This window comes from Aplidium turbinatum, chromosome 7, assembly GCF_918807975.1.
Source record: "Aplidium turbinatum chromosome 7, kaAplTurb1.1, whole genome shotgun sequence".
In the NCBI taxonomy this organism is placed as follows: domain Eukaryota; kingdom Metazoa; phylum Chordata; class Ascidiacea; order Aplousobranchia; family Polyclinidae; genus Aplidium; species Aplidium turbinatum.
The window spans coordinates 5,273,959-5,301,266 of NC_137478.1; the positions used below are offsets into that span (position 1 = coordinate 5,273,959).

Consider the following 27,308-nt stretch of genomic DNA (forward strand, 5'->3'; position numbering starts at 1 on the left):
AAAGTTGGGTTTGGCCTTTTGGCCTTCTTTTTTTTTCATATTGGTTTGGTTCCAGATTTTCTGTCTGTTTTTTTTTGCATTTAGCTTGCTGTATTTTGTAAAATTGAAACAACAATGGCAACCCTTGTCTTTTATTCTTTCAGTAGTGGTGATTGTTATTTGTTAACGCGCGTGTGCAGAGCGTGCAGGCAGCAAGGATGGAAGTCTTGCACTCTTACTCTTGTAGCGATGGTTGTTAGTTTGCAGTGTCCTCTAAGATCTACCATGAAACCGAGAGGTGTTGGCTATGCATTATTAAAAGAAGACCTCGTCCAGTTCAAGGGACTTCGTCACATGTCAATGGAAGTCGACGTCAACAGACTGGATGATGGCGATGGCATAGAAGCTAACTTGAGTAGACACAGTGCTCAGTGGCACAAGAAATGTCGTTTAAAGTTTAACAAAAAATGTTTGACCAGCAGAACAGAGCAGAATCCGCTTCAAGACAACAATTTGGTACCGGTACTCCAACCCTGCGCACACGATCAGCAGCTGCCCACAGGCTTTCACAGTCAACCGAGCCTATCTGTTTCCTTCTGCAATAAGCCAGCTGGCACCGCACACTTGCACCAAGCAGCTACACTTGGAATTGACAAGAACGTTCGAAGATGTGCCCCTGAATTGGAGGACGCTGAACTGCTGGCCAAGGTGTCTACTCTCTCTCTCTCTCTGTAGGTATCATGGCTGATACAGCCCTCGATGTACAATGATGTTCTAGTTTGATCGATCTCGTGCGTCTTGCCAAATTTTAGTAGGGTTTTTGATTTGTGGTTGAAAATTGTGCAAAACTGTGAATCTTTGAGCTCCTCTTGACCGTTTTCCTATTATTTTTCCATTTAAAGATAAATCTTCCTGTTCGCCTTTCCTTATGCTGTGACCCAAGAACTTCAGTTGCCGCATTTCTATAAATCTCATTATCTGCTGCTCCTGGCCCATCTGTTGGAGAACTGCTCTGTTGGTTCGAAAAGCTGTCCATGGAATTTTAAGAATTCTTCGGTAAAACCACATTTCTGCAGCTTCAAGCTTTTTCTGGTTTTTGTTGTTAGCGTCCAGGTTTCACATCCGTACATCAAAATTGACCAAACAAAGCATTTTAACAAACGAATTTTTAAAGTTTTGGAGAGCTTTCGATCTTTAAAGATTTTTGTCATGGTGTTGAAACTCGACTTTGATAATGCAATGCGTCGTCTAATTTCTTCTTCACATCGGGTGCTTGGATTCAGTATTGAGCCCAAATAATTGAATTTTTGAACCTGTTCAATTTTGTTATCATTGCAGTACACGCAAATTGTTGGTTCAGGAAGACGTTTCGAGACTGCCAGAGTTTTAGTTTTGTTAATGTTTATTTTTAGTCCATATTTTTCACTGGATGTTTGAACTGCATCTAGTAAAATTTGCAAACCACATTGTGGCGTTGCAAGCAAGACTGTGTCGTCTGCATATCGAATGTTATTTATAAGTTTTCCGTTTATATTAATTCCTTCATCAATATCTTTCAGTTCTCTAAGGATGAATTCACTGTACAAATTGAAGAGATCTGGGCTCATGACACAGCCCTGTCGAACACCTCTTGATATTTCCATCCATTCAGTGATTCCATCGGGAAGCATGACAGCGGCTTGCTGCTTGTAGTATAGATTGTGTATCATACGGAAATCTTTATCATCAATCCCAATTCGTTTTAGTGATGAAAGAAGCTGGAAATGACGTACTTTATCAAAAGCTTTCTGATAATCTATGAAACACAGAAACACATCTTGTTGGTGTTGAATTGAACGTTCACACAGCATGCGAACTACAAAAATTGCATTTCTTGTTCCTCTGTCAGGCATGAATCCGTATTGGCAAGCAGATATTTCTGGTAAAATCTTTCTTCGTATTCTTTGGAGGACAATTTTCAAGAGCAGTTTTAATGTATGTGACATTAGACTTATCGTTCTGTGATGTCTACTGAAGACCTGATTGCCATCGAGGCAAAATACAATCTCAACTGTCTCCGTGCATTATAAAACAAAATCAGACCAGCATCACTCAAAGACGGGGACGATAATCAATTGCATGGCATAACCTTTGCTGAGCTGGAGGTGTTCATGGAGGACATCATGAAGATGAGGACATTGCCCCTGTATTCAAACTCTACCACCTGGCTAACTTCTACAAAACCAGATTGGAGTAGCTGGGTGCCACGGTAACCAACAGGGTACACACAGCCAGACTGGAGGATAGTCTTCTTTCTGCACTTCCTGATCTGAGAGCGCAATCGCATTGCCGAGATACACTTCTCTTGTTTAAGAAAGACATAAGGTCCCGCTCCCGCCCTGATGAAGGCCCATGATCATGACTGTGATGTAATGTACCTAGTAAGAGCAGCACAGGTAGTCCGTAGAAAAATGTTTGAGACAAAATTCACCTTGTGCGTTCCGAGCTGATTCTCAGATAAATTCTGTGACACCATCCCTTCTTGCTCTGGTTAACATGATCCTCGATGGGGCGAACATCAACCACCAGACTCAGTTGGCCAACACAACCAACACAACCGCTGCACTTACACAATCGCAGCTACTGGTGGTCAACAGTGTGAAGCATGCATGCTGCATGGAGTCAACCTCAGTGCGTCACAGCCGCGAGAGAGAAACGCCATTTGCACTCTACCTGACCCTCAAGATCCAGGCTGTGACCAGGAGTAGAGGACTGATCGACATAGCCTACTGAACCAGAATCGTGATAAACTGTAATTTAGGTCATGTTTAGGTCATTGACATCTCAAGGTCATCAGAGGTCAAATCTGACTTACCTCCCGATCTTAAAATGACCCTTATGGTATGTACTAACGCTGGTGAAAATTTCATGCTTTAGTCATAATTTGCACAATTATCATGGTAACCCGCTGCACTATTTACCATAAATAGAAACTTAAACCTAGTATTCCGCAACTGGTCTACTGCGGCACACCAGCCTGTTGTATCAACACGGTCAATGTACAGTGCTTTTAAGTTTTTATTTTCTTGAATGCTTTTGTTTGATTTTTCTTTTTGGTATTGATCGCTATGTTCAGTCGTCTCCACATGGCTGCAACAACTGGTACACCTCCAGTTGTTTTACTGTAGGTATGTGGAGCCGACTGCGTTTTTCAACCAATTCATTTACTCACATAAACTGTTAGATTTGGTGGCTGTGCTTGTGCTTAATTTACTTTCATTTAGCTTACATGTAAACTTTAAATCTACATCGTATTCATGTCTTAAACTTTTGTGGTTTTGCTTATTTCTCTATTTGTTCGTCTTGTTTCAGTAGGCTCCTCTATTTTGAGCACATCGTCATTGTTGGATTTCAACAAAGAAAAATAAATTCAATTAAATCAAATTAAATTATTATAAAAAATAATACATAAAAAGCTAGAATTCTAGCATTTTTGTTGTTTGTGATGTTTTCTGATTTAAGTAGAAACTTTTAAGTTGATACATGTTTTAAGTTAGCAATTGATTAAAACAAAGCTGCCAAAGCTGTTGCAATGATCAACTTCTACGCTTTCTTTTTCGTATTGTTCCTCTTGTCGCTTCCACAAGGAAAAACACAAGATGGTAAGTTTACCACGATGCATGTTTACATTAAAACGTGTTTCACTTTTTGTTTATGAACTATTGCTAAACCAATGCAGTTATCTCTAGCTACTGCATCATTACTGGATGTGCATGAACACGTTTCAAAAATGTGATTAAATATCATATAATTTAACTCTTAGTTCTTGCTGTGTGAGCTTTCAAAACGTCAGGTGTCGGGATAAAGGAGCCACCCGTCAGTTTGAATGGGGTTGAACAATGAACAATGTCATAGTTAAATTGTTTTCGTAGTGCAATTGAGATTTCGTTATGTAATTGTTTTCGTAATGCAACAGCTGAGATTTTAGATCGCCTGCACTTTTTGTTGTTTTTATGTGACATTTACGATGAGAGTAAACCATTGTCCCTATTTAAATTATTACAATCGAATCTTTCACTAAAATCAACCCATGAAGAATTACAAATACCGATGACAATGAAATACGTAGTTAGCTTTGAGCAGGTAGAAACGAAAAAGTGAGTCTCATACTTTAATCCAAGTATCGGGGAATGAGAATATAAGGTTTCCATTATAGCCTACTAAGCCTTTGGCACTAACGAGAGTAGGGTGGCCAGTTCCTTTCTTTCGGCCCCATTTCCTTGAGCGACTACGCCCACCCAATTTAGTAAATACAACCTGGGTGGAGGTGACAGTGGCGTAGCAGCCACCTGGCGGTTCTGGCTCTGCGCCAGGGGCGGCAGGCTGCAAGGGGGTGGCAAAATGAGGCTGCACAGTGCACACAGCACGTGAAATGAAGTAATGCAAAAATAAATAAAAAGTAAAACAAGAAAATGATTTACAAAGAGACAGCTAGCACACCTTAAAAAGTTTAAGGATAGAACAACAGCTAAAAAGCTCGAGTTGCTTCTTGCGTGATGTTGGATAGCTGTAGCCTGTACTCCGTCTGTTGTTCAATTCTTAGTAACATTTATTACGCCATAAATCTAGAGGAGTTTCTCAAAGCTCAAAATGATAAATCGTATTTACGTTCTACCATGAATGATGATCGGCTATCAGCTCTATCGATTCTTTCTATAGAAAGAGACTACGTTCAAAAACTTGATTTTGAAGATACAGTATTATTATCGCTGATTTTGCTTCGGCGAAAGCTCGAAAAGTTCAATTTTGAGGCGGCTATTGATCTTTTATTTGCCTAATACATTTGTTGTCCATTTTTTGTCTTTTATTTTTGGCCTTAAAGTTAAAACAGTGAGGCTTCTTTCTCAAGCCAGTGCCGGTCTTTGGGGTGTGCATTGTGCAAACCGTGCGATCGCACAGGGCCCGCAATTTACTCAGGAAATGCAGTAATTTTTGTCATTTCCAATGAAACAAATTTAATTTGATTCACAAGCAAGTACCGTTATCCTTGAAGTCAGTTGCGGCTTTAGGAATTAGCAACAAGAAAACATGAAAGACTCAGTTTTATTTCCGAAAAATGCCAGAGAAAACATGATCTTATCGTTTTGCTATCGGACAGCACCATTTTACAGTTAATATTCATACCCAAATTTTTGTTGAACATGCGCTCAGAATGCATCAAATTCAAAGTAATTTTCCAAAATTTTCTAGGGGAGGCCCTCCAGACCTCACACCGCTGGGTGTCGCCTTCGACGAACACGCCGCCAGGCTTTTCCCGCCGGCCATCAAACCCCCCTCTCCTTTCAAAATACTTAGCTACGCAACTGAATTGGATCATTGTCATTGGGGCCCGCAAAGCACATTCCGCACAGCACAGGGCCCGAAATACCCTAAGACCGGCACTGCTTAAGCAATATAGAACTTCTGAGACGTGGCACATTATTTGAAATTATTTTTATTGAAAACATTGCTTGAACATGAAACTATTTCAAAATTTGCTGCAGTTTACTTAGGGCGGCATTTTCAACGAAAGCCAGGGGCGGCATTTTCAACGAAAGCCAGGGGCGGCAGCATATGCTCCTACGCCACTGGGAGGTGATCGGTGTTTTTTAAAGGGCGGGGAAACCCAAATTAACTTTTTGCGAGTTTTTGTTTCAGCGTGATGTCATTGTGTACAACATGCGTTTTAGCAAGAAAAAAATCCAAATTTTGTTGCCCTCGTCTCGCTAAGGCCGCTTTTGTTTGATACCCGTTTGCGAGGTCTCGCGCGCATCAAGCTGTGATTCTGTTCGCTGTGACGTCACAAGGTACATATAGTTGTGGCCAAAAGTTTAAGACCAGACTTGATTTATGACGATTTTTGCATTACTTCAAAATACTGCATCATATATTGTTTCAGTTGCATCATCTTTATGCATCATCTTATATCTGATGCAGTATTTTGAAGTAATGCAAAAATCGTCATAAATCAAGTCTGGTCTTAAACTTTTGGCTACAACTATATGTACCTTGTGACGTCACAGCGAACAGAATCACAGCTTGATGCGCAACGAGACCTCGCAAACGGGTATCAAACAAAAGCGGCCTTAGCGAGACGAGGGCAACAAAATTTGGATTTTTTTCTTGCTAAAACGCATGTTGTACACAATGACATCACGCTGAAACAAAAAACTCGCAAAAAGTTAATTTGGGTTTCCCCGCCCTTTAACAACCAGCTTAAGATAGGAGTCAAACCAAGATTGCATGATTAGACAGCGAGCGCCGTATCTGCTGTGCCATCCCGCCGCCATCGTCGAGCAGGTAAACCCTGTAATATAAAAAGAGCACTTTATTCGATTTTGAGTTATAGCCTGCACCGGCGAATTATTTTATGTTAGCAATTTAATCCTCGCCGCAGAAAGTGTTGAACTGGATGTGTCTACAATTAGGTTACCTTATTTAGAAACAATAACTAATTAATATTATTTTGAAAAGTTATTTCCGGACATGTAGCAAAGTAATGGGCGGGACATGTAGCAAAAATTATAAATCGACTAAAATAACCACAAAAAAAGACGTCAAATGTGAAAAGAACTAGAGGGAGACCGAAAAAAAGATGGCGGGATGATATTGAAGAAAATATTGGCATCACCTGGATGAGAACAGCGAAAGACAGAATAGTATGGAAACATAGGTGGAGGTCATCAGCCAGCGGTGGCATGACTGGCTGATAATGATGATGATGATGGGATGATGATGTTCACGAAAAGTTTTTTATCAGCTCAATTTTGCTTTCAGTCATCTTTGCTCAAAAAGTCAAAAAAAGCAAGGCTACAGGAAGGGCGGGTGAGTTGATGCGGAGGTCAGATAATACACCCCCTTCCAAGAAAAATAAAACTTTTTAAAAAAATAATTGCCAGCTAGCAATAATTCAGGTTAAAAAAAACACTGAAAATATAATTAATTAAATGAATTTGAATTATATAAAATATATTAAATGAATTTGAATTATATTTTCTATAATTAAATAAATGAATAAAAGGCTATGGTGTAATTTGATAAAAACAAAATGTTTAATCTGTGAGTAATTTTTTTTATATTTTAAGTTATATCATCGTCTTGCAAAAACAAAATTTTTCAGATAAAATGAGATAATGTATTAACTTAGTCAGAATAGAGGTTTTAAGATAAGATATATTCTATTTGTTTACATGCATAAATAAGCTTCAAAAATGGACAATTTTAATATTATTTATAGGTAAGGCTCAGTTGATACACGTGTAGCAACTGACCTGACCTTTGTATTGATAAAGGCAACCAAATACAAATTTCAAGTGATATGTTTTCTTATGGTGCTTGTTCAATTAATTCTATGATTTTATAAAGTTTCTTCTATTTTTATGCTGTTGTCATTCAGTCTTGCACACATGTTGATATAATCTACATGATCAGTGAATGCTCCATGCATCAGTCCTTCAACCAGTGTATTGTTCCTTCATTGACATGATGTGTTGGTTTTGCTTGTGGGCAAGATATGTTATAAATAGGGCAACCAAAAGTCAATAAAGTCAAAATTTTTCTGCCTTGTTCAAAGTTTATAAAACGTCCATAAACTAAATTTCAGGCTGACACGAAGAGAGGTTTCAAAGTTATTAAGTAAAAAAAAGTCAAATTTCATGGTTAGGTCAAAATTTTCTTTTAACGTAGTTTTTCTTCTCTCTATTGATATTTTATTAAAGCTACACTGATACTGATTTTTTGTTGCAATTTCTGTTGCGATTCTGACGTAATAATCGAATTGTTGCAACTTCTGAGGTAATAATCTTGTTTCGCCCACTACTGACGATTGAATATTAGCCAACTACCCTGCTGTTGATGAGTTGGTTGCCAGGGTTAAAGCAGTAACCATTAAAAACAGGTCAAGAAGAGCTAATTTTACTTCCATTGGCCAACCTCCGCAGCCAAATGTAACTAGATGGGGCACTTGGTTGAAAGCTGCTTTCTATTATTCAAGAATTCTATCAGAAGTAAAAAATGTTGTGGAAGGCTTCCAAGAATTCTACCAGAAGTAAAATGTTGTGGAAGGCTTCCATGATGGTGGTGTGTTGCTGCGGCGTGCTCAAGATGCTGTAAAAGCTCCCAATTTAGCTACTCATCTTGTAGAAATAGAAGAGCAGTACAGTGCACTGTTTGATAATTCAGAAGATGGAAAGACAACCGTTACATTATTCAAGAAGCTTACCAGAAAATGAGGTCCCTTAACTTTGGTGTTGATGGCTGCCAAATTGGAAAGTATATTCAAGCAGGAATCTCAAGGAATGACATCAAGTGTATTGTGAAAATGGAACGAGATGATATTTCACCACATTTATATAGCCTTCTGAGGAACTCCCAAGCAACTTCTGTATCAGTAGAGAGAAGCTTCTTTATTTTAGGAAAAATGTTGGCGAGAGACAGGAACTTCAAATGCCATAATGTGAAACATTACTTGATGTTGAAGTATAATACTGCAGAACCCTCTCAGTAATTTCGGGATAAGACACTCCATATTTATCTTTTGCAGCTTTTCGAGTGACTTTCATTATCTGTTCGTTAGCTGTGGTGTCGTTGAGTCTTCCACATTTTTCTCATATTTCAACAGAAAAAGAAGATATTCTTGCCTAACGGTTTGATTTTTAATGTGCTTTGTATTTCACATTTGGGTTGCAAACGCAGAAAGTTATTGGTAAAAATTAGATCAAAATTTCTGAATTATAAAGTCAAAATTTCAAGTTTTTAGGTCAAAAAATTGGTTGCCCTAGTTATAAAGATGCTAGTAAGACCATATTTTAAAAGTTATTTTTTAGCTTAGTAGGCTACGCAATCTAGGTAGTGTATCAAATGACCCTCTATGGTGTATCAAGTGACCTGCGGTGACAGGTGAGTTGATACACTTGAGTACACTTTTTAACCCATAGAAGGTTGGGCTCCTGGAGTCTTGCTCAGTTTGAAGGGGGGCTGTCGATTCTTCTTATGCTTTAGTAGTGATATCTCTGTTATTTTTTAAAGCACGGTTTCAAAATTTGGAATTCACTTTTTAAAATTATTCACGCTGAGCATATCCAAAAATTAAAACTATGTGAATTTTAAAACTGCTGATATACGTTGAAATGTTGAGGTGACTTATGACTGTAATTGTAGCGTGAGTTTACACATTATTTTTTGGTAGATTATTGAAGAACGTGCATTGCAATGTTGTGATTAAAAATTTTTTTCATAATTTTACATACAGCCAATTCCCTTCACGCTGTGAAACAGTTATGATTAATTAAATGGGCCAAATTAATTACTTTCATCCAGCTGGTGGAAAAATTTTGAACAAAAGAATATGAAATATTTCAGAGGATGTGCTGAGAAATGCCTTATATCTCTCAATTTATAACCTTTCTTCGCTCAAAATTTCAGCTCAATAGAGGTGAATAAAAGTAAAAGTCAAAAAATCTCGTAGTCGCAGCTTCAGTGGTTTTAGAGATAGGCTACAACTGTTGATACAAAAAAAGTTGAATTGACAGCCCCCCCCCCCCAACCTTCAAAGGGTTAAATTGCGCACTAAGTAAACTGTATAACTGCGAATTAAAAAAAAAATACTAGTCAATAGATGATATAACGTCCCACTAGACCTGAAAGTTTCAAACTTTATTCGCATTTACTTTTTGCAAAGCGAACAAACGCGAAAAGTGTATCAACTGACCAGTCCTTTCCCTACAACCTTTTATTGGTTAAGTTTTGACAAGCGTCACCACTGGGTCACAATGCTATTTTTACGTTTATAATTTACAGAATTTCCTTTGTATGGAGATATAAATTTCTCATATGACACATTTTGCAACGAGATTTCTGATTCTACAAACGCCAGTGACGAAATCTTATGGATGAGTGATTGTGTTCTAAATGGCTATAGCACAGTGACGTAAGTTCCTTTCAAAACAATTAACCTTGAGCTACGCCGTATGTTCTTGAAACATCGAGCCAAATTAAGAAATCCAACATATTGCTTGAAAACTGCTACCAACATTGTGCACTGCACTAGCTAATTACTTGTAAGGATGTTGCACAACGAAGATATTGATTGAATAGTTTTAAATTATTATCATGGGACTGACAAAGTTGTTTGATAGGTTATGCCCCACAGTGTCGCATACTTGTACAGGCTTTGAACCACTGACGCAGGGTCGGTCACAGAGATTGACAAGCGAAGGTTCCGATTGTTGTATGTAAATTATTCCATTCACTTGGTGCCGCTGAATGGAGAGCAGCCCTGAAATGCATTGCTCAAGCGCATACCTCGTATTATTAATCGTTAACATTCAGTCAAGTATTGTAGTTCACTACTAAATTTAACATATTTAATTACTATAGGAGCCTGGTGGTGTTGTTGCTGGTAATAATTTGTATTTCCATACAGCGCTATAGGCTATCGATTGCAGACATGAGTTGCTCCTGAGCGTTTTACAAAAGTAGTGTCAGTGCAGCCGTATAAAAGCACAGCTGATTTTTATTCTGGAACATTAAAGTTAAGTATCGTAGCTTACTTCACAATGTAGATATTAACGACCTGTTTTAGCCTGATGCTGCAAGTTCGCTGTGGTAATAGCGGATTGCACTAGTTTTTGGAACACAGTTCCCTAGTCATGTGCTATGACGAATGGTGTTGAAGTCAATGAGTCGTTGTTTTATGCGGCTGTTCTGTTTGGGTTGAGACTGCTATCTGTTGAGTACAGCATCAGACTTAAACAGGTCGTTAATATCTACATTGTGAAGTAAGCAACGATCATGCTGCTAAAAGGAAACTCAATCACAACAGAGAACAGCCTCAAGCCAAACAAAAGAGCCGCATGAAGCAACGACTCACTGACTTCAACACCATTACAACTGTATTCCGACAGCTAGTGCAATTCGCTATTACCATAGAACCAGCAGCTTCAAGCTAAAACAGGTCGTTAAATCTACATTCTACACTGTAAAGTAAGCAACAATCATGCCGCTAAAATCGAAGCTCAATCTATTAAGTATCGTAGTTCACCACCACATACATGCAGCATGTTTAATTACTAGGAGTCTCATGGTGGTGTTTCTTGCATTTGTATATTTGTGGTGCAACAAACTGTAAATTATTTACTACATATTCATAACATCCGTAACGATGGAATTTTCCATTACTTTTGGGAGAGCAAGTCAAAGATGCAATAAGTTTGAAACGTTTCAGCATTAAATTTCATAGTTAGTAAAATTATGTTTCCTTCATTGCAGTAGGCTAAACACTAACACTAGGAGAACCTAAGCTGTGCAAACCGTATTGCTGAGTTATATAGGCTATAGCCAGTGATGTACGCGCATACAAAACATCTTGACGCCGTCAGCGTAAACGCAAACGTTCGAAAAACCATACGCCGCATGCGTCAACGTAACTTGTAAAAAAAGTTGGTGGCGTCAGCGCATACACTAGCGTAACCTCATTTTGTTTGCTAAGTGCCAAACATTCACACGGTATAAACCACTCATAACAAACAAGTTTTATTTTGAATTTCCACGAAGAAACATAAGCATCTGAAAGCGTTCATCTGACACTTTGCTGTGTTTTGGTTCCAATATGTCTTTGCCCATTGAAAACATTCTTTCAACTGCAGCGCTGGAAGGTATTGGCGTATTGTAGCGAAAAACATACATTAAAAAGTATGCGTTGACGCTATGCGCTAAAAAACCGCGAAAACTTTACAGCGTAGCCTCAAGCGCAAACTATTCAAAAAAATGTGGCCGCAAGCGTTAGCATAAACAAAAAGTCTACGCCGCATAACTGCGGCGTAGAATTTGCGGCGTATACGTACATCTCTGGCTGTAGCCTATAGCACCCGTCCATCAATCAAATAATTATTTTGCAGCTGTGAAGTCACTTCTAGGTCCTCGATCGGAAATTGTACAGTTAGCCACAACAAATTTTGCAAATATTTCAAACGGATTCCTAGGATTGACTATTGCAAGCTAGCCTGTCCTAATTACTACCGTTGTGAATCTGGCAAATGCCTGGAAAGATCTACGGTATGCGATGGGAATGTATGCGGGGGGTGCGATGAAGACGACGAATGGAAAACGGGGATAGGTTTTTCATGCGTAAGAAACGGAGAGGTGTGCCTACTTCCCCAGCAACTATTACGGGACAATATAAAAGATTGTGATCAGGGAAATGATCTTTGTTATACAACCAAACTAAACATCAGTGATTCAAGGTAAATGTTTGATTACGAATTAAGCTAAACTTTCATTTAGTATTTAATAGTCTACCTAGGCTGTAACAGATAGCTAGCCTACATACCACTACGACCTAGTTGTGATAAAAACGCTTAAAAATCAAGCTTAAAAGATAATGTTATAAAGAAATTTAATGAAAGATTCTCAATCTTATGTCTAGTATCTTGTAAATTCAGGGACTTGAGAGATCTCTCATTTACAATATTCGATGAATCTCTTTGCTTTATGTGCCTTGATGGATCTATGATTGTACCAAACGAAAAAGTTTGTGATGGGATTTTCCATTGTTCGGATTTATCGGACGAATGCCTTTGTGAAGGAAGGGTGCCAGATTTGTGTGATAAAATTATACTGAAAAACTCTTCAAAGTATGTTGTACTAAATTTAAACTTAATTATAAACTATTTGAGTAAGGACCTTCTGATGATCCTCCTTTAAGTGAAACAGGCTGTCAAGGGTTTAGATCAGAGGCGTGCAACATACGGCCCGCGGGCCAGAGCACGGCCCGCGGTACCCATTGACGTGGCCCGCACATTCTTTATCAAGTAGCCCATTATTTTTAAATACTTTTCACTGTTAGATCGGAGGATGTTGTTATTTGTAACGTCATCATTAGCATTATTGACTTTTAGCATTATTACATCATTAGCATTATTGTTGCGTCATTAGTAAGAGTCGTAGAAAACCGCCTTGTTCTTCTGGCAATGATTCAGTAACATAAATCTTACTTTATGGGTGCAGTGTGGTGAATATATTAATATTTATTCTACAAAAAGCTTAGCATAGTAAAAATGTCTACAAGTAAGAAAAGGAAGATTGATTATGAAAGGCGGAAGTTCAACAATGAGTGGTGAATAAATTAATTCGTTGTTCAACGCAATCAAGATGTTGTTTGCCTGATTTGTCAAAACACTATAGCAGTAATGAAAGAGCACAATATCAAGCGACAATACTGTGCAGAACACTCTGCTAATTATGATAGCATTGTGGGTCAATTACGGTTGACAAAATGCAGCAGTTGAAAAAATCTTTGAGCAAACAGCAAGAGGTATTTCACGGTTACAAGAAAGACATTGAGCTTGTTACAAAACTGAGCTTCAAGATATCTGAAACTTAATGTGTAACTTGATTGTGTGTACTTTTCCATTAAATAAATTGTTCATATATATTCATGTGTTATTCGATAGACTGGCCCTCAGCATCATTATAATTGTACGTTGTGGCCCATTGCGATAAACAGTTGCACGCCCCTGGTTTAGATAGTAATAACTACATTTGATTTAATTATAAACATATATTAGAAAATATCAATAACTGTAGAATGTATCATTTAATTTATCAATAAGGACAGCTGACCATTATAGTACTTCAACATAGGCCACGTTGTATTAAATTTTGGCTTAATGCTGTACAATTTGGTACTAGTTTGTCACTGTAATGATAGGCTATGCCTATCATGTTGATGAAGTCTTATTTCATGTACAAGATTTTAAATCTTTTGTTGTAACGCATTATCTTGCGCATTCTTTAAAAAGATTAAACTCCATTAATTTTTTTGTATGTTTAAAAGTTTTAGCTAAACTGTTTTATAGTTCTTAAAGGTAGGGATGTGAATTGAAGTCAAAAGTTTTTTTTTAGGCTATCATAGGTGTGCAAATCGTTGAACTAATGAAGATTTGTGAGTACACCTCCCTAAGAATTATTCAGAAGAGGTTTTGGATATTGCTCCGGGATGCTCATATAAAAAAACAGCAATAGAAAAATTTAGCCCATCTTACAAAACACACCATTTTATAACTTCAAATTCTTGCCAAATTTAAAACAAAAATTAAACTTGTTTTGCTGTTGACACTCAGAAACAAATAAATTACTTGTAACTTTGATACAGACGTCATGCTTCAGCATCTTGCTCAGTTGGAGAAGTGGTTTGTGGAAATGGAACTTGCATTCCTCGTTCGTCAGTGTGTGATTCGATCGGAGATTGCCATGACAACAGTGACGAAAAGTAGAAAATTACTTTCTTATTGCACGCCCAATTGGCACAAAGTTTCAGATTTTGTCATCCCAACTTCTTTAAACACAATTTTAACCTATATGAGTTTTTTTGCCACGCTGTAGTGTATGAATCAAAAAACAGAGATAATCGAAGAAAATGGCTAAAAGTTTGGCTTTAAAAATGGGTATTTGAGCCTTCATTTCACAAGACAGCAATTGAACATAGTTATTTTAATATTTAACTGCAGACAGTGTACACCGTTTCCGCCTCCTCAGTGCAGTAGATACACTGGGTATGGCCACGGAGATATATTCCTCCGTGTGACGTTTTCCCATTTGTGGAGTCCAAGCTCCAAAAATGGTACTACCGTCAACCTTGCCAAGTGCTCAAACTGCAAGCAGTGAGCTTTGCGCAATGCACAGCAAGGTGCCTCTAGAAAAGTTATCAATCGGCATAAGCCAAGGGCGTCCATAACTGCAGACAGTGCATACCGTTTCGGCCTTCTGACTCCTTAGCGCAACGTTGTCTGAACATTTGTTGATCACAAATAGAGAAATAAAGAACTGTCTAATTTGACCTGAGTTATTTTAGATGCAGTATAGGCAAATTGAACAACTGTGACTTTATCGTTATAACTTAGTCTGTGACTTAGGACAGTGAAGTAGCTAGAGAGAAAACATTTAGTGTGGTAAAATCAACTGTTGGAGGGTAAACATTATTTAACATGAATTGTAATGGTATTAAAACGTTACAAAACATTTTGTTTTGCTGGACAAGGTAAAGTTTTGAAGGCGATTGCCCAAAAACCCTATTTGACTACGTCCCTGACTTAGGATACTCCAAGCTCCTAATAAGTTTGAAGTGAATTTATTGACCTAACTTTGTAAGTGTTCGTTCAGGTTCAGTTACTGTCAAGGAACATTACAATGCAAAGATGGACTTGCTCCAAACAAAGGAGAAGATTGCAGGTAAAAATGAATGTTGTGTCTTATGCTGTATAATATACAGTAGTTACTGTAGTTACATAATTGTAATGTACTGTAGTTACAATGCAAATCTCACGGCTTCAAATAAGATTCAAATAGTAACCAATTGCATTAAGTTCAAATAGTAATCAGTTGTTATTCCATTCTTAAGGTGTCCTCAAATTCGGAGCAGCTTGTGCTCAAAGGAAACAATCATTCAATCAAGTATTGTTGGAAACATCTGCGATGGAATAGGACAGTGCATGCCTCACCAACGATTGGACTTGTTACATAACTTCACAACAACTCCGGTGATATGGCCTTCTGAGCTAACTGGCTACGCAGCAGATGAGTGTGAGGCAGTTTGTGCTCATCCCATCGATTCACTTTACAACTGCACTGCACCTTATCAAAGAGTTAGTTTATATGAAGAGTTCACAACACCAGTTGTATATGGAAAACCTCTTGTGAGTTTCTTTGAGTGTGAGGTAAGAAAAGATTTCGAAATGTTATATTTTAACGATGTTTGCATAAGGTTAAAATTGCATTCAGCAACATTAAGTTTCTGTAAAGAGCTTGTAGCATTGTAGACTATCATTATAGTTGTTTACATATCTTATTTTTTTTAATATACAGAAGCCTAGATTATAAAAAGGACGTTTGTCCACAGCACTTCAAATTACACAATAAACAAAACTACACTAGTTTTCCTTAATCAGATTGCCTTTTCCAAGTAAGGTCATGCTGGCTGGAAGATTAGCATTCTCTTTATTTAGATTTGCTTTACGTTATTATAAAATAAGAAATACCAATTTTCGTGCAAGTGGGAGAATGATTTGAACAAGTAGCCCATGGCGACCTGGAGATGCGGCCTGATTTGTCACATTTTGCAGATTTTGATTACCGCTACTGCTAGTGTTTGACTAACATTTTCTGAGATTTGTTTACTTTTTGCTGTCTCTTAATAATATAAAAACTTTTTTGTTGCCTTGGGGAAGCAATAGCAAATGAGAAAAATAAGTTGAAAAACGCTCAATCAGACTGTTATTGAAAAATTAACAGTCTGACTAAAATATTCGAAATCAAATTTTCTTTGTTTTTCAACATGTGAGGATGTTAAAACCTATTGTATCATCTGGGGAAAACAGTAAAGAAAGCGTAAAAATAGAATTTTTAGAAAATTGCAATTAAACATTCGCCCAAAGTTGGCAAAATCTGGAAACTTCTGCAAAATGTGACAAATCAGGCCGTATCTTTAGGTCGCCATGAATAGCCTCATTATCATTTCCCTGCCTCTATCTCCACAACGATTGATCGTCCATTGTTCTTATTAAATTTACAAAACTCTGATTTGTTCATATTAAAAGATTTTTGAAGATTTCCAGACGTGGACACCCCAGGTGCCTCTATCTAGGAAGTCGAGCCATCATTACCTAATGTTCAACAGTTTTCTCAGTTTTAAAAAAATGATTTTACGATTTGCAATTGGATGGTTAAATAAATCCTTGTTGCAAGTTAAAGATTCGAAACAAAAAACCAAAACAAACAAAAAGGATTGGAACTGGAAAAATTTAACTATAACTTTTGAATGGAAATCATACCCATGATAACAGTGTAGATACCACAGTACCGAAATAAGTCTTATAAGACTCTATCAGCTTTATAAGAAAATTTGCGAGTCGGAAGAAAAAAATGCAGACATTTCATGCTACATGCCTTTTATGTCAACCGCAACTGCCTGTTGTGTGCAATAACTTCGTACCGCAAGGATGACGCTGTTATTGTATTTTAGATTTATTTTCCTGGTGCTGTTTTATGTGATGGAAACAGAGAATGTTTCAGTAGATTGCCAGACCATGATGAGTTGAACTGTACTGATCGACATTACTGTCAAGCAGGGAACCTTGTAAGTATTGCAATGGATCAGATTTGTGATGGAATTCCAGATTGTGATGATAATTCTGATGAGACAAAACATCGATGTACAGAAAGGTTTCATTGTAAATCTCTAGAGGGATACAAGGTATGTTGGTAAATGTTGTTAGTTTCATTTCAACGTTAGATAGGTGGTTTAAAGACAACAATATAAAAGCCAGCTTAACGGCCAAGTTTGTGCAGATATAAATATCTACCTATCTTTTCTCAACAAGCCAATAAATTAATGTTCTCACCATTAAATTGCTAAGCATGGTTTCAGTACATTCTGCATTCCTTCTTAACAGTATAATATAATCTACTGCCACTTGTTTTCGGCGGTATAGAAGTGTGAGATTGGTTTATGACATGCATTGTTGAGTGTTAAACAGACGAGTGTAGTCTGACTTATATGCTCTGGGAGTGATTTCCGATGTGCTGGCGTAAACACGATTGCGGTTTACCCCACCGTACTTAGCATAAAAACTTAAACTGCGGTACCCTTCGCATCACCTTTTATTCTATTGCGTGCATTTATGCAACTTTTTCTGTAATTTTTAGCAACATAAATTCAAACTCAATTTTGTTAGACAGAGTGGCACTTGTCCTTTGCAGTAAGAAACAATTTTGGTGAGCAATGACCTACAATAGTAAACCAAGTCATTGAATGTTGGCAAGGCATATGCGCAAACAAGCGTTCAATGATTTTTAAAAACCATTTTTTTAAGTATTTACCATTAAAATTTAATGAGATTGTATGCCAATCACTTTATCCGTAAATATTTGAAACTTTTCACCCCATAGTTTTAATCCAACACGTCTGCAGCGTGTGGTCAGTGCAACATTACGTTGCTATGAGGTCAGTTAAACCTTAGCTTGCAAAACCGCTCGCGAAAATATTTTAATATATTCTTTATTTTAATTTATTTTTATTCTAAAACGTTATTTTCATTCTGCATAGAATTAATATTTCATTTTATTTACTATTGTGCGTTGTCATTGAGGTAAGAATTGATTTGGAAAACTTTGAATTTCAACAAAGTCATACTTAGTGATATAAACATTTGTTTTAGATATCCCTGCTTTCATCACATCTTCTCAAAAGAGAAAATATATCTGATGTTTCGTTTGGATTTACAGGTTTCCATTAAAAACAGTTCAGTTTGTGACTTTCAAATCAATTGTGACGATGGTTCTGATGAACGCGATTGCAATGATGACAGATTTTACTGTGAGAATGGTAATCCAATGTTTGTTCGAAACAAACGGGTAATTGCGATAGTAAATTGACCAGCTTGGTGAAAGCATTAAGTCATAATTTTAAAATTTTAAGTTAATCAAAACGTTTTGCAGCTTGATGATCAAAGTATCTTTTCGTTCCATTCATAAATGGATTGGTTTTGTCTCACTCATCAGTACCGTATCCTCTGATACGTAATTTTTTTTCCTTTTTTTCTTCAATCACAACACAGTAACTTCATTTTATGATTTAAATAGTTCATAAATTCAAATCTACAAACGTGCAACTCTTCCAGTTTATTAAATAAAAAAATTAGGAGCCCAAAGCGAAAAGAAAACAATTCAATTGTTTTTCATCTGTAGTCTAAACTTTCAAATCATTTGGTTAGACTAACACTCACACCAGTATTTCAATAAATGTTATAATTTATGCTGTGGAACCGGTTTTCGTCCATAGGACTCCTCAGCGCAACTGGATCGAAACGAAAAAATTACAATAAATTGATATCAATACAACTAGTCCAAAACAAACAAAAATTAATACATTTATTACGTAAAAGTCAATTAATATTTAAATACAGAATATATTGCAGTAATCAACTATCAAAATTGACCTGGTCCGTATATGTAGTTGTGAACAGAAGGATAACTCAAATAATTTACTCAGCAAGCAGGAGAAATGCTTATGTTGTTGAAATCTATAACAAACGCTTCTAGTTGTTCTTCTAGAGCTCAAACTAAACTTATGTTCAGAAAATGTTTCAAAATCAGTCTAGTTATTTAAACGTTTAGAACCTCAGAATCGATGAAACTATTTTTTAAAATAATTAATAGACGAATTTGCATAAGGATCTAAAGTTTAATCCTTCACCGAAAAAAACATCTTTTAAAAACATTATAGAGTTTCTGCACCTTTCAAATTTCTAAAAAATCTCAACTGCCACCTTGTAGCGGAAAAAATAATCTGGAATTTGTGCAAATTTGTTGACACAAAATTATGACATTTCAATTATTGGGTTCTTGGGGTCTATTCTGAATGTAATTGGGTATCCATTGGCTAATGTAATGATATGGTTTGATATCTGACAAATCTTCAATTTCATCTGTCCAAAACAACTCGCAAAGTTGTTGAGAAAACACTAAAACTTAAGACTGTTATGTAAGTCATATCATAAACACTTGTAAAGTCGCAAACTATAAACTTGAGGACACCCCAACAACTACTAATATTCTCGGAAAACCTATCGTTAAGATTCAATGGGACATGGAATTCATAATTGTACTGCATATGCAAGAGAAATGCGATACCTGATAATCTGAAATATGCATTTTTTATTTCTGTGACTTATTCGTAACTTATGCAGATCCCAAGTTAAAAATAGTGATTTAATTATTACGAAAACAAGTGAATAGTTTTTTTTCTGAAGTCTAAACCTTCAAACCATTTGGCTAGGCTAACACTCCCAACAGTATTTCAATAAAGACTTATAATTTATAATTGGAAACCGCGGTTTTCGTCCAATAGGACTCATCAGCGCAATTGAATCAAAACGAAAAAAATCATACATTGATAGCAGTACAATAGATCAGTAGATCGCTCATTTGAGGAAGTGTCTTAGTACCAGATTGCTTTTTCCAGTTAGCTTTGCCCACTTTTGATTTAATTATTATGTTATAAATTGAACTATAGTAATAGTAGTTTTTATTTAATCATTCAATTTGTTTTTCTTTGTTTTTTGTAACGCAAAACAAGCGATATTGCACAAATAAAATATAGCAACAAAACAAACAAAAGAAAAAGGTATTTACAAAACGGCGGAATAAAAGCAGATTGTCACTGTATACATCATGTGATAGTTTAGTTTAATATGCACCAGTAGAACATCTCATATCATTTAAAAGGTATTTAGTTGTGGCTAAATCGTAATGATTTAAACGTACATGCACAAGATTTAAATATATGGTGTTGGTATTGATGAATATAACTAGACACAGCCACTAATTTATTCTAGTAATGCGTTCGAACAAAATTATTTTATTATAACAAGTTCATGATAAAATCATTAGCCTACCTATCTTACTTTTGTTAATATTCGTTAGTCAACTTTTCAGATGTTTGATGGCCGAAAAGATTGTAGTGACTTGAGCGATGAGTGTCCAACACAATCTGAGGGTATAAACGAAGATGTTTTTTCATCGCGATATGAGTTGATAGCAAACCCAATTTTAAGAGCACTTGTTTGGATAATGGGTATCCTTGCAATAACAGGAAATGCGGTGAGCGCCAATGTGCTCTACATTTGATACGAAACAATTTACGACTTTACAGCTAAAACCAAGAAATTCTGGAATTTTTTTTTATTACATTGAAATTCCAGTGAACTAACCAAACTGAATTTAAAACTGTTTTTTAAATCAAAGTCTAACCTATCCCATGCTATACCTATAAGTTTATTACATTTTAAGAAATGCTGCTAGGTGATAAGCTGATTACTGAGAATTGGTGATAAGCTGATTACCGATTAAAACTTCTTGTATTGCCGAATCTTACCGAACACAGCTTATAGGATTTGAAAAGTTTCATAATTTAACAAAGTTTATTTTCTACAACGATAATCTCGTGATGATAATAAATCACTTTACAAAATTGTGAAGTGATTTATTACCTTACTAACGTATTATTTGAAACATCTTGTGTATTCATTGCAAAATAAGTGAGATGTAGGACTAAATATGTAGGTATCCAAATATTTTTTTTTTTTTTTTTTTTTTATGTAATTTTAGATTAGCCAGAATATATTTCTTTGATAATAATTAATATTTTGTTGTAATGTTTCTAATGAAAAATACTTCTTTCGTTTGTGGCTTAAAAAGCTAACTTCTTTACCAGATAGTCATTGGTGGACAAACAAAGGCATTGAGAAAGCTTATACGAAAAGGAGGTGCAGCCCCAATGAGAACTAATCTTCTGTTGGTTTTAAACCTAGCTGTAGCGGACGGACTAATGGGCGTGTATCTAATTTTCCTTGGAATTGCTGGAGCTTTGTATAGTGGAGAGTTTTGTTTGTATAGCCTCAACTGGCTGTCGAGTAACATATGCACGCTGATGGGTGTGCTAGTTGTGCTATCTAGTGAAACGTCTGTCATCACCATGGTATTTTTGACATCATTCAGACTGTACGCTATATTGCAGGTAGATATACTCATTCGTATCGGCTATAAGTTACATTGTATATTTCCTTTTTGTTTTTGACCTTGTTCTTGTTGTGAAATAGTAATCGCACCAGTAATATTTAATAAAATTTTAACTGCTGGAGCTGAACTGCCTGAGTTTTTAAAAAACAGATAAAGATCTTGAACGTGAAATTTGCAAAAAGAACAACAAAGTCACGCTCAGTGCTAAACACGTTTTTGTCAAAGTTTTCCCTTTGTAAAGAGCCGTGGCCCTCAAAGGATTAGCTGCAGTATTGTTATAACTTAAAGTAGTTAAAAATCAAAGTAAGTCAAAAACTCACCTCCAATAAGCTGTAGTAACAACATGGTGTGTGGTAGTTAAAAGGATCAAGACTTGCACCAGCAAGTCTTGGGGCTATTTGCGAACACGCACACAGAGAAACAGGAATAATTATATTCAACTGTCGACGAGACGACAGCGATAAAGAAGAAGTGAAGGTTGCTGTGACAGCACAGCAAAGCAACAACAAACGATTAACAGAACTTACGAATTAGGCCCAATACGAAATTGCAGGTAACGAATTATCATCATCATCATCATCATTTTCAGCCTGTAAGAGCCCACTGCAGAGCGTAAGCCTTCCCCTTTTCATGCCAATTTACATGATTATGTGCTAGTTGGTAGGCTACCAATTGGTTGTATTGCATTGTTTGTCAATGTCGTCCCTCAATCTTACTTTTGGTTTTCCTTTCTTTCTTTTGGTTTCTCGTGGTGTTCATGTTGTTAATTTTTTAGTCCATCTATTGTCCTGATATCTTGCTATATGACCTGCCCAGGACCATTTTAGTTTCTTGATTGTGCTTAATATATCTCGTAATTTCGTTTGATTTCTGATCCATTCGGCAGTCTTTTTATCTCGCCATGTTAAACCCATCATGATTCGTTCATGTGCTCTCTGCATAGTTCTTAGTTTAAGTGTTAATTTCTTTGTAAGGTTCCAAGTTTCTGCACCATATGTAGCGGTTGGAAGGATGCATTGATCGTAGACTTGTTTCTTGAGAGAAAGAGGCAGTTTTGACTTAAATATCGCACTTGCTCTTCCGAAGGCTTGCCATCCAAGTGATATTCTTCTTTTGATTTCATCTTCTTTATTGGAGTTGGTTGTAATTTTTTGGCTAAGATATATATAGTGATCAACTTTTTCGATAGTCGCTCCGTCCAAAAGAATATTGCTGTCGATGTCTGCCTGTTTGTTAAACATAACTTTCATTTTGTTAAAGTTTATATGGAGGCCACTTTTTTTGCAATAGATTCTAATTTTCTTACCAACTATTTTGTGGCTCACGGAAACAGCACAGGAAGAAACGGAAATCCAACAATTTAATTCAACCGTTGTAGATCGAAACTGAACATATAAACAATAAAATAGTAGGCTATTAAATTCACGTAGCCTATCAGTAATGGTTGCAGTAGGATAAAGCTTACTGTGAAATGTGATCATTAGGCCACATACGCCGACGACAGACGAATTTGCTGCACAGGCTTCAACAACCTATTAACACAGTAACACACTCTTATTCTGATTCAACTAAAACACAGCAGCACCGATATTAGATCGAATTCACTATCAGTGGCTAACTAGTTGCTGGAACGTTAAACTAATCTTTACATGCACTGGACAAAACCTGAAGATTATGAACAAAGAAACGTAGTAGCCTACTGTAACGAACTCAGGTACGATTATGACGTAACCATCACACCTCTGATAGCACAAGTTGCCACTTAAGGAATTCAAATTTAGCTGGCGACATACAAAAAAGGAGGCGGACGAATACGCTACCACGTAACAGGCTAGCAAAAAGCCTACGTGTTATAAAATGTAAGCTCCAAAATGCAGGATTTTTCTCTGCTTTGTAGCAAAACTTTTATTCAACTGCCCGACATGTCAGAAATAACAACGGAGATTAACGATCCATTTAATCAATCAACAATCCATAAGATTAACGATCCATCAACAAAATTTAATGGAAGTTCTCGCTTCTGTACTGTATAGCATAATGCACAGCAGTTCATAAAAGTCAACTTACTAGATTCAGTATCTCCTGTTATCAATGTTTGTAACACATTAATGATGCAAACAAACTTCTAACTTACAAAGTAACAGTTATGAAAAAAATATGTTTTTTTCAGCCATTTCAAGCAACTAACAAACCAACGAAGTTGACGGTGATTATTCTGATGATGGTGTCATGGGGCATTGCGTTCATTTCGGCTTTGCTTCCCCTTTCCAAAAGTAATCAGCATTTGTTCTCAAACAAGGCTGTGATTGCTGGAAATCCATTCTTTGAAAATGCTACAGTGACTTTTGATTCTGCCAAGATATGGTCTGAAAAATTGATCACATTTAATCCAAGATATGTCAACGCCACTAACCACAAAATCACGCAAATCCGTGAATCCACGTCTTGGCATGAGCTGCAAAACATATTGGAAACCAAAAATAGTTCCACTGTTTTGAATGTTACAAGTTATTTGGGGTAAGTAAATGTTACAGTTAGGTGTTTATCATGATTCTTGACCAAAGCAAACTCTACCCCCCCCCCTCTTTTATTTTAAGCAAAGATTTTTAAAAGCACTGTAATGCTCAAAATCTTCTGTTGAGAGAAGAGTTTTGAATTTCCTGAATCTTTTATTGGGCTAACGTAATTTTATTTAATGAAAATTTTGACGTACCGTAGTCCTATAGTTGACAGTAAAGGAATGCCATTTACAGCATTTTTTATGCTAAACGAATAAGAAAACATCTCAGATTTTAAACTTTGAAATAATATTTGTATGTATGCTATTTTGTTTAGCTGGACCAAAAACAGATTACTTGGATGTTGCATTTTGTTTAGATATTACAGCGCAAGCAGTGTTTGCATTCCGCGACTGTTTGTGACAACACAAGATAAAGCATGGCAATTTACCCTATCAATCTCAGTCTTTAACTTTATGGCTTTCACATACGTCCTCATAGCATACTGCTTTATCATGCATCTATCGAAGAAACAGGAAAGACGGAGAGCTAGAATTGCTTCTAAAAAGAGTCAACATAATAGAAGGATGGAAAGTAAGTCCAAACGTTAATAACGCTCTAATATAAAAGACAATCATATGTTCTATCTCCATGTATTCTATCATCTAATTATTATCATCATCGTCATTATCCTAGCCAAACATCCATACTCCATAGGCTACCGAGTTTTCGCCACTTTTCAGCTTGGAGTGACGAAGAAGTTTCAAACGAAGAAGAATCATTAAAATATTTATATTTGATATGAAGGAAATATTAATATTACGGCTGGTTGGTTGGTTTTGAATCTTTGTCTTCGGACTGACAAAGCCTTGATAGGTTATTTCTGGTAGCCTACTTGTTGAGGCTTTTGACGCAGGGCCGGTTACCGAGATTGACAGAGTAAAATTTCCGATTGCTGAAGTCATATTTTCGGAGAATTATTCCATCCATTAGGTGCCACTGAATGGAGAGCAGACCTTAGAATGCGGTGTTCAAGCACACAATCCGAGAGTCGAACCAGCGCCGCTGGGTCTTGAAGGTTTTTTTCATTCACGAAGCCACACGCTAACCAACTGAGCTATCGGAGCGGCTAAAGATGGATTTGGTAGCAGTAGATTGTTGGAAATTTATAAAGGGTTACACTTAACACAATGTGCTATTGTAGGCTGTAGCCTGTTGTGACACAACTGTGCTTGAGGCTTTGATAAACTTAAAACTACAACGTTTAGTTCTAGCCCACATGAGGCTACAATGAAAATGAAACTACAAGAAAGCTTTTTACAGCACCAAAAATTCTTTAAAGCTCCACTAATAAAAAAAAACAGAAGTATAATTTACTGAAGCATATAATTATTTTTCTCATACGATTCACAGAAGAGAGGCAGCTTGAATTGCTGGCCATCAAATAAAAATTTGCAATGGATTGACACGTGATCTTCGACTTATTTTTTGTTTCAAGTTATGTTACGTCACAATAAAACAAAAGTCATTCACAAGAGTTAAATCCAATGCAACATGTGATTAAATACAAGAAACATCATTTCAATACATTTTGAATAGCACAATCAAAATGTTGCCAGGGTAAACCAATTAATAATACTGTAATTAGTTCCTTTTACTAAAACAAAATATAATAAAATGGTGTTGTAGCGCCCGAGCACTCTCTCTGACGTCACGTACGCTGAAATCCACTTGATTTTAGGGAATTGTAAGCAATAAACTTTTGGAAGAATGCCTAATCGCATTCCGTCTAGTGCTTCATGGACACGTAGATTTGCCGTTATGTTACATTGTATGGTTGTGTACAGCGCTTGCAATGCTCACAGTAGCGCTTTCCCAATCAAGACTAGGATCCTTCTTCAGCAACTAACTTATAACTATGATTCCTGACTCACTTTGGTTATTTAGTCTGACTTAGCGCATTCAGTTTTACTCAGTATTAGGCTACTCAAAAGAATTCTTAATTTCTGAAGTCAAGCTAACCATGTTGGACGACAGCGTCTTGTACTGAGTTCTGGTGGTGGAATCGTTAGTTGTTCTGGTGTTTTCATTAGGTGTTCTTGTTGGATTCTGTCGTTCAGCGCTACTTACTTAAAATAAGTCAATAAACCAATCAATAGTGAAGACCTCGGTTCCAGGTCACTCCTCGCCATTCAACCATGCCCGATAGTGTCGCCGTCCTATTGACGGCTGTGTATGGGCAGGCATGCTAATCAGCAGCGTCCGCTACAGTGTTATTCAATATGTTCAATAATCGTTATTCAAAAAAAATCTTTACCTACAACTAGGTTTAGCAATGATTTGTATGTTTGTTACAGCGATGCAAAGAAAAATCCTTCGTTTGGTGATCACAGATTTTTGTTGCTGGGTTCCGATTTCTGTTATGGCTTTTGCTTATTTCAACAACGTTTTTATTTCAAGCGTGGCCTACGTAGTGTCAGCCATTGTACTGTTGCCCATCAACAGCGCCTTGAATCCAATTCTCTACTCATCCTTTGTTGAAAAGTTGACAAAGAAGATCGGCAAAGGTGTAAGGAAACACTCTTTATACACGCGCTCTACAGTCACTGGCGTTGTCTCGGCATCTAAACTTTGAATCGCAATCTGTAAACACGTCAGCAATCACTATCAAAAGATTTCATTATTTAGCCAGCAGTGTGTTTTGTGCACATTATTGTAATAAGTCTTTGATAAACTGATGAAACGTACCAGACATGATATTAAAACTAAACCACCACATAATCTACTCTACAAATTCGTGTAATTCGTGGACCGGTTACCGAGATTGGTAGAGTGAAATTTTCTATTTTTGAAGTCTTGTTGCCAGAGAATTATTCTATCCACTAGGTGCCGCTTAATGGAGAGCAGTCCTGAACTGCGTTGCTCAAGCGCACACCCCGAGAGTCGAACCAGCGCCGCGTGGTCTTGAGTCGGGCGCTTAACCACTGAGCTAACAGGGTGGATATGATTACGTTTTGAGACTACTTCTGGAAAATTGGAAAATTGGTCTTGTTGCATCAATATATGGAATGTATTATTGTTTTAAAACTTTTAAATATAAAGCGTTTTAGGTTATATGCCTTTCCGGTATATATTTATATTTTAAGTTAAAGTTTTGAAAATAAAGTGCTTCATGTAGTGGTTTCTGATTCCCTCTCCTATAGGCTACTGTGAGCTTGTCTGAACAGTTAAATTTCCATT

The 27,308-nt window shown here is 36.6% G+C and overlaps 1 protein-coding gene across 1 annotated transcript; it reads left to right on the top strand.

Annotated features, from left to right (window-relative positions):
- The first annotated feature begins 2,514 nt into the window (after positions 1-2,514).
- On the top strand, positions 2,515-26,703 carry LOC145773682 (uncharacterized). The gene is made up of 15 exons (XM_082584819.1): positions 2,515-2,722; positions 9,796-9,925; positions 11,979-12,239; positions 12,438-12,629; positions 14,150-14,266; positions 14,505-14,657; positions 15,157-15,225; positions 15,395-15,710; positions 17,015-17,245; positions 18,277-18,405; positions 20,488-20,652; positions 21,266-21,568; positions 23,741-24,087; positions 24,448-24,662; positions 26,426-26,703. Exons 1-15 carry the CDS (start codon positions 2,515-2,517, stop codon positions 26,701-26,703), a joined length of 3,114 nt encoding a protein of 1,037 aa, XP_082440945.1.
- The last annotated feature ends 605 nt before the right edge of the window (positions 26,704-27,308 follow it).